Source organism: Cherax quadricarinatus, unplaced genomic scaffold (assembly GCF_038502225.1).
Source record: "Cherax quadricarinatus isolate ZL_2023a unplaced genomic scaffold, ASM3850222v1 Contig4349, whole genome shotgun sequence".
Taxonomy (NCBI): Eukaryota; Metazoa; Arthropoda; class Malacostraca; order Decapoda; family Parastacidae; genus Cherax; species Cherax quadricarinatus.
Window position 1 is genome coordinate 15,001 of NW_027199375.1, and position 13,135 is coordinate 28,135.

The window sequence follows — 13,135 nt, forward strand, 5'->3', positions numbered from 1 at the left end:
ATTGAAAGCACACACAAAAACCTCTTACCAAAAAAAGTCAAAATTATAATCATCAATAATTACACGCACACACACTTCAAAGAACCCTTTACACAACACTATACTGGAAGATAACTACACTCCTGGCTACATTACAGAGGAAGCTAGTTTAGAATCTGCCATGCGTGTTATTGTCTAGTAGGAACCCCACGCTGGAGGGAGGCGTCGCTAGGAGGGTGATGTTATGACGTCGTGCACAGTTGGTTAGATCACGTTACGGGGGAGTTGGGTGGGCATCTACACCAGCGTGAGGAAAAATTGGAGGTAGTAGAACAACAGCAACAGCAGCAGCAGCAGCAGCAGCAGCAGCTCAAATCACACCAGTAGAAGTAGTAGTAGCCAGGAGACAGCAGAAACCCCACTACCACCGCCACCACTACCGACGACTGTCGCTCCAGGCACAACATCCGTCACTCTAGGACTGTAACACAACGGGGGTAAAAAATGGAACGCGTCACTTACTCTCACCTGGCTGAAAATTGCCAAGCTCAATTTGTTTACTGGTGTCGGTCTTGTTGGGGACGCCACAGAAGTTCTTCTCAGCCAGCCAGGCCAGCAGCACCAGTGCAGGGAACATTAGCACCGTGACCAGCGCCTCCCACACCTCCACCTCGTCCGCAGACACCGCCACTAGGATGATCAGCAGCCATAAGTACGCTACCACCGAGAACACCGCCGTCACTCCAAACACCTGTAGCAGAGTGCCAAGGAAGAAGTGTTACTACTTGCGAAGGATGGAAGCAGTTCTAATGAGGCACAGGCCAGGTGTGCACAGACTAATTCAATACCATCATCACTTTCAGTCAGTACTAATGTGATTACATATTACGTATTGCACTTATGGGACAAACTATATTCAAGGTATCCTATCGTCAGTGTAATTACTGCAGCGGAGCTATACTCGAGGTGTCCCGTCTTCAATGTGTAAAGTTGAACATTAAAATGGTATAAAATACCGACAGATTGTTAGGTAAGACACATATGCAACAGTTAGGTATCTTTATTTTGAAACGTTTCGCCTACACAGTAGGCTTCTTCAGTCAAGTACAGAAAAGTTGATAGAAGCAGAAGATACTTGAAGACGATGTAATCAGTCCATCACCCTTAAAGTTTTGAGGTGGTCAGTCCCTCAGTCTGGAGAAGAGCATTGTTCCGTTGTCTGAAACAATATGAAGTTGAAGTGACAGAATCGGGCCTTATATAGTCCCAGGAGGTGAGACGTAGGTTGATTTGGGAGGGCAGGTCCTTCTCAACCCCAGCCGTTCTCACTAGTAGAGGTTGTCGAAGTAGATGGTCTGTACCAAGATACCCTTGTGTTGCAGTGTCTGACAGAATGAACATTAAAATGGTATAAAATACCGACAGATTGTTAGGTAAGACACATATGCAACAGTTAGGTATCTTTATTTTGAAACGTTTCGCCTACACAGTAGGCTTCTTCAGTCAAGTACAGAAAAGTTGATAGAAGCAGAAGATACTTGAAGACGATGTAATCAGTCCATCACCCTTAAAGTTTTGAGGTGGTCAGTCCCTCAGTCTGGAGAAGAGCATTGTTCCGTTGTCTGAAACAATATGAAGTTGAAGTGACAGAATCGGGCCTTATATAGTCCCAGGAGGTGAGACGTAGGTTGATTTGGGAGGGCAGGTCCTTCTCAACCCCAGCCGTTCTCACTAGTAGAGGTTGTCGAAGTAGATGGTCTGTACCAAGATACCCTTGTGTTGCAGTGTCTGACAGAATGAACATTAAAATGGTATAAAATACCGACAGATTGTTAGGTAAGACACATATGCAACAGTTAGGTATCTTTATTTTGAAACGTTTCGCCTACACAGTAGGCTTCTTCAGTCAAGTACAGAAAAGTTGATAGAAGCAGAAGATACTTGAAGACGATGTAATCAGTCCATCACCCTTAAAGTTTTGAGGTGGTCAGTCCCTCAGTCTGGAGAAGAGCATTGTTCCGTTGTCTGAAACAATATGAAGTTGAAGTGACAGAATCGGGCCTTATATAGTCCCAGGAGGTGAGACGTAGGTTGATTTGGGAGGGCAGGTCCTTCTCAACCCCAGCCGTTCTCACTAGTAGAGGTTGTCGAAGTAGATGGTCTGTACCAAGATACCCTTGTGTTGCAGTGTCTGACAGAATGAACATTAAAATGGTATAAAATACCGACAGATTGTTAGGTAAGACACATATGCAACAGTTAGGTATCTTTATTTTGAAACGTTGGTACAGACCATCTACTTCGACAACCTCTACTAGTGAGAACGGCTGGGGTTGAGAAGGACCTGCCCTCCCAAATCAACCTACGTCTCACCTCCTGGGACTATATAAGGCCCGATTCTGTCACTTCAACTTCATATTGTTTCAGACAACGGAACAATGCTCTTCTCCAGACTGAGGGACTGACCACCTCAAAACTTTAAGGGTGATGGACTGATTACATCGTCTTCAAGTATCTTCTGCTTCTATCAACTTTTCTGTACTTGACTGAAGAAGCCTACTGTGTAGGCGAAACGTTTCAAAATAAAGATACCTAACTGTTGCATATGTGTCTTACCTAACAATGTGTAAAGTTACTGGGGCAGAGCTATGCTAGGGGTGTGCAGTCGTCAGTGTTTCAAATTACCCTACAATTTATTTACATTTCAAGTGGTTGTAGCATTTACTACCTTCAGGTACAGTGTCTTAGAGGAAGTTAGACTGGGACAAGAATACTGCAGCTTACAATGGGAAGCTCTGGCATCATGCCGTGCAGTATTTAAGAGTTCATTAACCTATGAAATTTAAAAATATTGCAAAAATATATGTTTTCAATATCTCTCACTCTTCCTTTTTGAATTCTATTCTATAATTCTCTACATTACTTTTCTTTATTATAAAGTCCAATTTGATAAAAAAAATGTAAAACTAATAAACTGGCATGTATGAATCCTAAATTTCACACAAAAATACATCCACTAAAGATAAACCAATGTTTCAGTGGTTGAAGCCGACCTAAAGAGGCATTCTCTAGTTATATTTAGAAAAATCAGCAATATAAAATATACATAGCTCAAAGTGAAAGCCAAACTTTCTTTTAATAAAGACCATCTATCAGAGAAGACGTTCTCCAGTAATTGCTCTGAATCCAACAAATCCATTATTTTAACAATTAAAATATGATTTTTTCACCTAAACAGCACAAACTTATATGATATCTTCCTTATGGAATTCATCAGTGTTGATAATTTGAGGCTGAAAACATGAGGCATTCTTCAGTTAATGAGCCTTTATCTTTGATATACTTTTGATGAGTTTCCAGAATCTTACTACTCTCGGAGTTCAGCCCTGGGCCAGGCTCGTCTGGTGCTTGCCTGGTGAACTAGGCTGTTGCCGCCGGAGACCCGCTGCCCCACATGGAATAGAACGGAAATCTTAATTTATTTAATAAAACTAGTGAACTGGGACCTATGCAGCACAAGAAAAAGTGTGAACGTTGCATTCTGTGAAGCACACCAGGGCTGAAAATCTGAAGCCGATCAGGAGAGGCACTCTCCACTTATCACACGGATTCCATTAATTCCAAATTTCATGAACTAATTTAGTTTCTTGACAAATTTATCTGCACACAAACACAACTACTGCACACAAACACAACTACTCGCCTTAATATGTATTACCCATTAAATACTGACGCAGTTCTGAGAAGGTAGACTCATATATTTTTAATATCAAATAGGAATCAAAATTTCACATTGATTTACATATAAATTTCTTAAATGTGGCACCTACACACTTGAAGTTATCTCTATGCCGTCGTCGAATTAAGAGAACTTTTTGAACGTTAAAAGTTAAGCTGCTGAGGGTTTTGCAAGTTATCAAAGCCTTTCCAGGATGCTGGGAATGGGTTCAACATGTTTTGCCATATACATGACAGTTGTTCCAAGAATCATGCCCTAGTTACCGTACACCAACGTTAAAAAGTTTTGCAGTCGATTAGATGAAGCCTTGTAGTTACGGGCGAAACTCGAAAAATTAGAGGAAGAAAATTATTTTGGCAACCCTTTGAAGGACCCCCTTCTGGGACACCTATTTATCCTCGTACTCATTGGAAAGCAGTCGAGGTTCAATCCGAGGAAGAGGAAAGGTAACTCCAATTGCTTGCATCAAGGTCCTTTCACTAGCATGAAGGAAGAGAGCCCTCGTGAAAGGGGGGGGTTATCTGGCGTAGAGAGACGTTATGGCCTTGTTCCACGCAACTCGAACACAAGATCCGAGTACAAGACTTACCCACTATGTCCGAGTACAAGACTTACCCACTGTCTGAGTACAAGACTTACTCACAAGGTCCGAGTACAAGACTTACCCACAAGGTCCGAGTACAAGACTTACCCACAAGGTCCGAGTACAAGACTTACCCACAAGGTCCGAGTGCAAGACTTACCTATGTCTGAGTACAAGACTTACCCACTATGTCCGAGTACAAGACTTACCCACTATGTCCGAGTACAAGACTTACCCACTATGTCCGAGTACAAGACTTACCCACAAGGTCCGAGTACAAGACTTATCCACAAGGTCCGAGTACAAGACTTATCCACAAGGTCCGAGTACAAGACTTATCCACAAGGTCCGAGTACAAGACTTATCCACAAGGTCCGAGTACAAGACTTATCCACAAGGTCCGAGTACAAGACTTATCCACAAGGTCCGAGTACAAGACTTACCCACAAGGTTCGAGTACAAGACTTACCCACAAGGTCCGAGTACAAGACTTGCCCACAAGGCCCGAGTACAAGATTTACCCACAAGATCCGAGTACAAGACTTACCCACAAGGTCCGAGTGCAAGACTTACCCACTATGTCTGAGTACAAGACTACCCACAAGATCCGAGTACAAGACTTACCCACTATGTCTGAGTACAAGACTTACCCACAAGGTCCGACTACAAGACTTACCCACAAGGTTCGAGTACAAGACTTACCCACAAGGTTCGAGTACAAGACTTACCCACAAGGTTCGAGTACAAGACTTACCCACAAGGTTCGAGTACAAGACTTGCCCACAAGGTCCGCGTACAAGATTTACCCACAAGCTTCGAGTACAAGACTTACCCACAAGGTCCGAGTACAAAACTTACCCACAAGGTTGGAGTACAAGACTTACCCACAAGGTTCGAGTACAAGACTCACCCACAAAGTCCGAGTACAAGACTTACCCACAAGGTTTGAGTACAGGACTTACCCACAAGGTCCGAGTACAAGACTTACCCACAAGGTCCGAGTACAAGACTTACCCACAAGGTCCGAGCACAAGACTTATCCACAAGGTCCGAGTGCAAGACTTACCCACAAGGTCCAAGTACAAGACTTACCCATTAGGTCCGAGTACAAGACTTACCCATTAGGTCCGAGTACAAGACTTACCCACAAGGTCCGAGTACAAGACTTGCCCACAAGGTGCGAGTACAAGATTTACCCACAAGCTTCGAGTACAAGACTTACCCACAAGGTCCGAGTACAAGACTTACCCACAAGGTCCGAGTACAAGACTTACCCACAAGGTCCGAGTACAAGACTTATCCACAAGGTCCGAGTGCAAGACTTACCCACAAGGTCCAAGTACAAGACTTACCCATTAGGTCCGAGTACAAGACTTACCCATTAGGTCCGAGTACAAGACTTGCCCACAAGGTCCGAGTACAAGACTTGCCCACAAGGTCCGAGTACAAGACTTGCCCACAAGGTCCGAGTACAAGATTTACCCACAAGGTCCGAGTACAATACTTACCCACAAGGTTCAAATACAAGACTTACCCACAAGGTTCGAGTACAAGACTTACCCACAAGGTCCGACAACAAGACTTACCCACAAGGTCCAAGTACAAGACTTACCCATTAGGTCCGAGTACAAGACTTACCCACAAGGTCCGAGTACAAGACTTGCCCACAAGGTCCGAGTACAAGATTTACCCACTAGGTCCGAGTACAAGACTTACCCACAAGGTTCGAGTACAAGACTTACCCACAAGGTCCGACTACAAGACTTACCCACAAGGTTCGAGTACAAGACTTACCCACAAGGTTCGAGTACAAGACTTACCCACAAGGTCCGAGTGCAAGACTTACCCACAAGGTCCAAGTACAAGACTTACCCATTAGGTCCGAGTACAAGACTTACCCATTAGGTCCGAGTACAAGACTTACCCACTAGGTCTTAGTACAAGACTTACCCACTAGGTCTTAGTACAAGACTTACCCACAAGGTCAGAGCACAAGACTTACCCACAAGGTCCGAGTACAAGACTTATCCACAAGGTTCGAGTACAAGACTTGCCAACAAGGTTTGAGTACAAGACTTGCCCACAAGGTCCGAGTACAAGACTTACCCACAAGGTCCGAGTACAAGGCTGACCCACAAGGTCCAAGTACAAGACCTACCCACTAGGTCTGACTACAAGACTTGCCCACTGGGTCTTAGTACATGATTTACCCACTAGGTCTGAGTACAAGACTTACCCACAAGGTCCGAGTACAAGACTTACCCACAAGGCTCGAGTACAAGGCTTACCCACAAGGTCTGAGTACAAGACTTACCCACAAGGTCCGAGTACAAGACTTGCCCACAAGGTCCGAGTACAAGATTTACCCACTAGGGCTGAGTACAAGACTCAAGAAATCGTAATGACACGATTGCAAACAAACCACGGTACGGGCTCACTCACCGCGGGTTCAATTCCCACCCATACCGAGATCTGAGTACAAGACTTACCCCCAAGGACTGAGTACAAGATTTACCCATGAGTGAGAAAAGTTGGATTTGAGAAGGACCTACCCAGTAGGTTTACTACACTACCTCTCAATTATTACATTCTTACTTCTACATGAGTGCCCTTCCTGTCCTGTCAAGATTATATGTGCCTGACAGTTAATAAGTCTCCATTTTGTTACTTCAATGTCACAGCGTTCCAGACCATGGAGGAGAACTCTGTTGTTCCAGGCTGAGGGACTGACCACCTCATAACTACGTCTTCATAGTTATGATGGATTGATTATTTCGTCTTTACATCGCTAATGGTTCTGCTGCCTCCTCTGTATTCGAGTGAAGAAGCCTACTGTGTAGTTGACACGTTTCGTAATAGATACCTAACTGCTGCATATGTCTTACCTTACCAACTTGTCGATATTGTGTACTGTTATCATATATTATATTCGCCTAGTTCTTTAGAGTACATCAGAGTGTGGGACTAGTTAGACACCTTGAGAATAGCGCAGGCGACTCCTGGAACCTGACACTAGGTGAGTCAGGCTTGTCTTGGCGTGTTGTTGGTGTAATGTGACCCGGGTGGTCTAGCTGGATAAGTTACTTGATACTGTCGCTCTCCTGCTCCTGTCTCCCATGACGGAGAAACTGATTATATTTGCTTCCTGTCTTCTTCTGTTTGTCTTCCATGTGGTCACAGGCGTCTGGAGATCACAAGTGAATATCGTCTGTCTTGCCTGTGGTCACAGTCGTTTTGGGAAGAAAAAGATACAAAATATGTCTATCTTTGTCTCTCTCTGTTCACTTACCTTTATGTCTCTGATTCTCCTGGTCTCGCCGTTGGGGATTGACATGACACAGACAGCAGAGATGATGAAAAGGTTGAAGGCGGCCGAGCCTACGATGGTGCCGGGGCCCAACTCGCCGCTTTCGAAGTTGTTACCGATGACTTCGATGATGGAGAGAAGGATCTCCGGCGCTGACGAGCCGAGGGCCATTAGTGTGAGGTTGGCCACTGCGTCGCTCCAGATCCGCACCTCTATCACCTCCGGCTCGTCCTCCTTCTCTGAGGTCAGATAAACCTGCAACAGAAGTCACAAGACTGAGTGAGGGTGGTAGGTGAGGAGGGGAGGAAGATAAGGAGGGGAGGAAGATAAGGAGGGGAGAAAGAAGTAGAGAGATGAGAGCAGTAGGTAAGGAGAGGGAGGCAGATGAGAGGAGAAAGAAGTGGATAAAAAAAGATAATGATAATGCAGATAAATGGTATTAAGTAGATAGGTGTGACATTTATGAAGCGCACTGACACAGCAGGTAACTCGGCGCTCATAACCATTAACAAAATATACAACACAATAAAAACAAGGATAAAACAAATAATAATTAACAAACACAAGTATTAACATACCAAGTTAAAAAACAACAACATAAAATTGCCAAACTACTTCCCTAAAAGTTCCCCGGGTTTCCTACAGGCAGATCGGTTATTATAAAACACATAACCAGAGGCAAATACTGTTTGCCATACACATTTTCAATTAATGGTCAATTTTCATTATTACATTGACCAATGACCATAAAGAAGCACGATAGTTTCAGAAATTTCACATACATGCTGAAAAATCTTTTTATTTTTTTAAAGACGATTTCTCTTTCGTTTATTTCATCATCTTATCATTTTTACGTCTCTCTTCCTTCCCCAAGTGAAATCCTAGCTTAAGGGGCACGTAGGTTCCCCTGTCTTCTTATAACATGTTAGTGGAAAAATGAATATGTTATTAGAAGACGGGGGAACTTATGTAACTCTGAAGCCTCCCTCCCCTCCCTTTCCTTTCCTTCCCCTCTCCTCCCTTTCCTTTCCTTCCCCTCTCCTCCCTTCCCTTCCCTTCCCACCTCCCCTCCCCTCGCATACAATCATAGCTGCGCTACTGGGTATGAGAGATGTGTGTGTGCTCGATCCTCAGTGGACAGGGATTCATCAAATATTTGCCATAGGTTCTCTCATCTTTCCCTTTTCACCCAGTCTTTGCCATTTTCCCTTCGTCCTCTTTCTTCCTACCAGTCTTTCATTTTCTACCAGACTCTCTCATATCCTCTGAAATAAGTTTTATTCAGGTAATCTACATATGATTTGTATTTATTATCTAAACATAGAAAATATTTCCACTCAATACAGTTATTATAAACATTGTATTGTATTCCATGACGCGTTACACCCATGAGGATCATTAAGCGAGAAGAGTGTTGGAGGCTCGATCCTCCATCCGATAATCGTGGTACGTTATGCAAATTTAACCTAAGATAACTCAATAAAGTCAGCCACTGACTGGCGAAACGTTTCCACAAATAAAGATTCCCAAACGTTGCACAGTGTGTCATCCTTCAATTTATCCGTTTCCTAAACCATTTACATCATGTGAGTTATGCTTGAGTTATTAACCTTGGTAATCTCACCTTGCGGGTCTTGCTGGTGATCTTCTCGATAGCACCCATGAAGATATCAGCGATGATAGCCACGCCCAGGAAGCAGTAGAGGAGCCCCGCCAGGTACAAAAAGGCTCGCACTCCCTCCGGCCAAGTGTACTCGGAGAAGAACGGCAGGAGAAGACCCAGACGAGCGCATCTGTCCAAGAAACACAGGTCATAACGAGTAACACCGCAACCCGCAAGACAAAAGTCTCCTAGTATACCAGTGATTCTCAACCAGGGGTAAACTTACCCCTTGGGGGTAAAAAACTACATGGCAAAGGGTAAATAATTGATGTACCTGATAACTGAATAATTGAATAATTTATTTGTTTCTGACCTTCTTATATTTCTGTCCCTTTATGATGGCGATAATTTTTTTTTTGCATGGAAGGGGTAAATAGAGCAATACATCAACCCGAGGGGGGGGGTGTTAATGATGGAGGAAAAGTTGAGAATCCCTGTAGTATACCCTGAGGGTGGAAATTCCGGGGGTCAACGCTCCCGCGGCCCGTTCCATGACCAGGCCTCGTGGTCAAAGATTTTCAACAAGTCAAATGCCTTCCTGTGTTCAAAGCTTATCAAGAAGTCAAAACCTTAGTGATCAAAGCTTATTTACTGATGAATTCGAGGTTCCACGAAGCTGGACCTGGGGCAGCACGCATGAACAAGCTATTAAGGAAGATGGAACCTTCACTGATGACAATAAGAAAGTGAGCGAAATACTGAGGACATAAAAGGACTCAATGATCAGTGACCCAAATGAATCTGTCACAAATACAACACCGAAGTCTCCTACATAACCCCACTCCACTTCGAGGGATCTCTCTTAAGCAAGGATTCCATATTTTTGTTGGCTTTGGCCCTCGATTTTGCACAAGAGGAAAAGTAAGAGTAAAAGGGTCATTTTCAGTTTCATTAGTCGCTGATGCAGCTTTTAGATTTTAAAAGAGGATGAACTGAGGAGACTTTACCATTCAACAATTAAATTAATACAAGGGATGAAATCTAATTCAGCAAAAGATATAAAGAACCACAAACTGAACTAGGAAACTTAGATTGTTAAGGAGGATCTGCGGGTGATTGATATAAACAGTGAATAACAAATACACGAGATAACTCAATAAGTATCAAAGCTTGATCCTAAGACCTTTCAACACTCCCAACCATCTTTCACACACCCACAATTATATATAATTATATATATATATATATATATATATATATATATATATATATATATATATATATATATATATATATATATATATATATATATATATAATATGTCGTGCCGAATAGGCAGAACTTGCCATCTTGGCTTAAATAGCAACGCTCATCTTGCCATATAGGACAAGTGAAAATTTGTGTATGCAATAATTTCGCCAAAATCATTCTGAACCTAACGAAAAAAATATATTTCACTGTGTTTCTTTAGTATTAAATTATTGTAAACAAATCTAAAATATATTTAGTTGGGTTAGGCTAAAATAAATTGTTCTTGTTATAATAAGGTTAGGTAAGTTTTCTAAGATTCTTTTGGTGCAAAATTATAAATTTTTACATCAACGTTAATGAAAAAAATATATCTTTAAACGTATAAGAGAAAATTTTAGAGAGGACTTAATTTTAAATGAGTTCTTGCTAATTGACCAGTTTTACATATTCGGCACGACATATATATATATATATATATATATATATATATATATATATATATATATATATATATATATATATATATATATATATATATATAAACTCACGAAATCGTAATGACACGATTGCAAATAAACCATACCACGGGCGGGATTTGAACCCGCGGTCAGAGTCTCAAAACTCCAGACCGTCGCGTTAGCCACGGTGGCTAGCTTTTCCAGTGGCTAACGCGACGGTCTGGAATTTTGAGACTCTCTGACCGCGGGTTCAAATCCCCCCCGTGGTATGGTTTACATATATATATATTATATATATATATATATATATATATATATATATATATATATATATATATATATATATATATATATATATATATATATATATATCTCGTGACTTTTTAGACACGGAAGACAACATCTCAAGTCGACTTCTCTACAATTTCGAAGTTTCCTGGCTAGACCTGTCATTTTAGGAGAACTACCAACACCGGAAAGATATCAGTTAAAACGCCTATGTTTTCATGTTATTCAGGGTTCCCAAACTCTGCGAATAACCAGAAAATACTTACTGTATCACAAGACGGGCAGCCACTCACATTTCCACTTTAGCTAAACCTTTAAAGGTCATCACTCCACCAGAAGTTATTTATTCCTCAAGTGACTTATATTTGGAACATACTCTCCTAGCAGAAAAATATCTGAAAACCCAAGCTAGTAAACAAGTAGACAAGTTCTTGCTCACAGTTGGGTTCAACTTCACCCTGTAACCCAAAATTGGTATTGCAAAGCATTAAGTATACAATACAAAAGAAATCACTGTATGAAGCAGCACCACTCATGTAAAACTTTGAGGTAGGACTGAGGTAAGATAGCAGTTCCTAGGTTGTAAAATACCTATACATACGTGTAGTATTTCCGTTCAGAGCACTTAACTGCTAGTTAAAAGAATGAGAACGAAAGAGTGAAAACTAGAAATTGAAAACAAGAAAGTAAAATTGACTGATAACGAAAAAGTACGTGAGAACGACAAATATAGAAACTGAGGAAGAGAAAGAGAAAAAAATGAGAATGAGAGAGTGAGCTAACAAGAAAGTGAGCGAGAACGAGAAAGTAGAATAAGAAAGGGAGAGAGAATGAAAAAGCAGAATGAGAAAATGAGAGAACAATAAAATAAGTGAAGTGGGAGAACGACAGAGAACACGCAAGCGAGAAAACATACACAACGACTCACTTGCCGCAAGTTCAAGCCCTACCCGTACGGTAGTTTGCAATCGCGTCATTACGATTTCGCGAGTGAAGAGAGTGACATTAATAACAATAAACGTGAGTTAGTCACCTGTAGCCACTGTAGACATCTTCCTCACTGATATAGGTGTTGTTGTTTATAAGGTATGAGTTACCAGGTCCTGGCTCCGCCACCACCACCTGGTCTAGGCTCAAATCTAGCCGCTCCTCGGTAGCCATCCTCCTCCTCCACGCTCAGTCCTGATGGATAAGGGATATGTGACGTTAGTTGCCTGCACAATATTCATTGGTCGTTTTAATTTTTTTTGAAGTGCGCTTTGACCGTGTAGGTCATTCAGAACTCTTGGTAATACAAAATACGTATATATATCATACACACAGATAAAAATAAATGTAAAATTAACACACAATAAGAACTACGCACATGAAAATAACACGTAAATACAGTGTGTGTGTGTGTGTGTGTGTGTGTGTGTGTGTGTGTGTGTGTGTGTGTGTGTGTGTGTGTGTTTTCCTCAGTCGACAGATTGAGAATTCCTGTTGAAATAATAAGGCACGACCCCCACCTCCAGCAGAACTTGCTTCTTGTCAGTAGTGCCCAACAAAATCACCATTACTCAAAAACGTATCTACTGATGTGGCTCAGGAAATTGCTGAAAGGCACAAGCTTGCTAAAGAGGATGCTCGCAATGGCAACTTCCCATTCATTACCCAGGACATCAACAGAATTCCGCATCCTTTTGCAAATTTTGGAGATGAGCTAACCATTCCTGATTCTTCTGGACCACAGGGTGGACAGAAGCATATTGAATATCCATAAATATCCATCTGCCCACTTTTCTATTTTTTTTATTTTTGCAAAGTGTGTGTACATGATATTTGCATTTTGCTTGTATGCTAGTTCATCCCAGACCCTGTCATAACAGTCCTGCAGCTGCGAGAGGCAGGAGCGACCTGCTCTAAACCCATGTTGCCTTGAGTAGTG

General features: G+C 42.0%; 1 protein-coding gene across 1 annotated transcript; it reads right to left on the reverse strand.

Moving 5' to 3' along the window:
* Nucleotides 1-478: 478 nt before the first annotated feature.
* LOC138852135 (sodium/calcium exchanger 2-like) lies at nucleotides 479-12,390 on the reverse strand. The gene is made up of 4 exons (XM_070081813.1): nucleotides 12,242-12,390; nucleotides 9,233-9,401; nucleotides 7,591-7,863; nucleotides 479-730 (listed from the first exon to the last, which is right to left on the reverse strand). The coding sequence occupies exons 1-4, from the start codon at nucleotides 12,367-12,369 to the stop codon at nucleotides 494-496; spliced, it is 807 nt and encodes a 268-aa protein (XP_069937914.1). The 5' UTR covers nucleotides 12,370-12,390; the 3' UTR covers nucleotides 479-493.
* Nucleotides 12,391-13,135: the final 745 nt, after the last annotated feature.

Excerpts from the sequence above, each read along its gene's own strand:
- LOC138852135 (XM_070081813.1), bottom strand. The coding sequence starts at position 12,369 with ATGGCTACCGAGGAGCGGCTAGATTTGAGCCTAGACCAGGTGGTGGTG. Across the intron at positions 9,402-12,241 it reads GATGTCTACAGTGGCTACAG|ATGCGCTCGTCTGGGTCTTC; the intron begins GTGACTAACTCA and ends TTTCTTGGACAG. Across the intron at positions 731-7,590 it reads GGAGAATCAGAGACATAAAG|GTGTTTGGAGTGACGGCGGT; the intron begins GTAAGTGAACAG and ends ACTCTGCTACAG.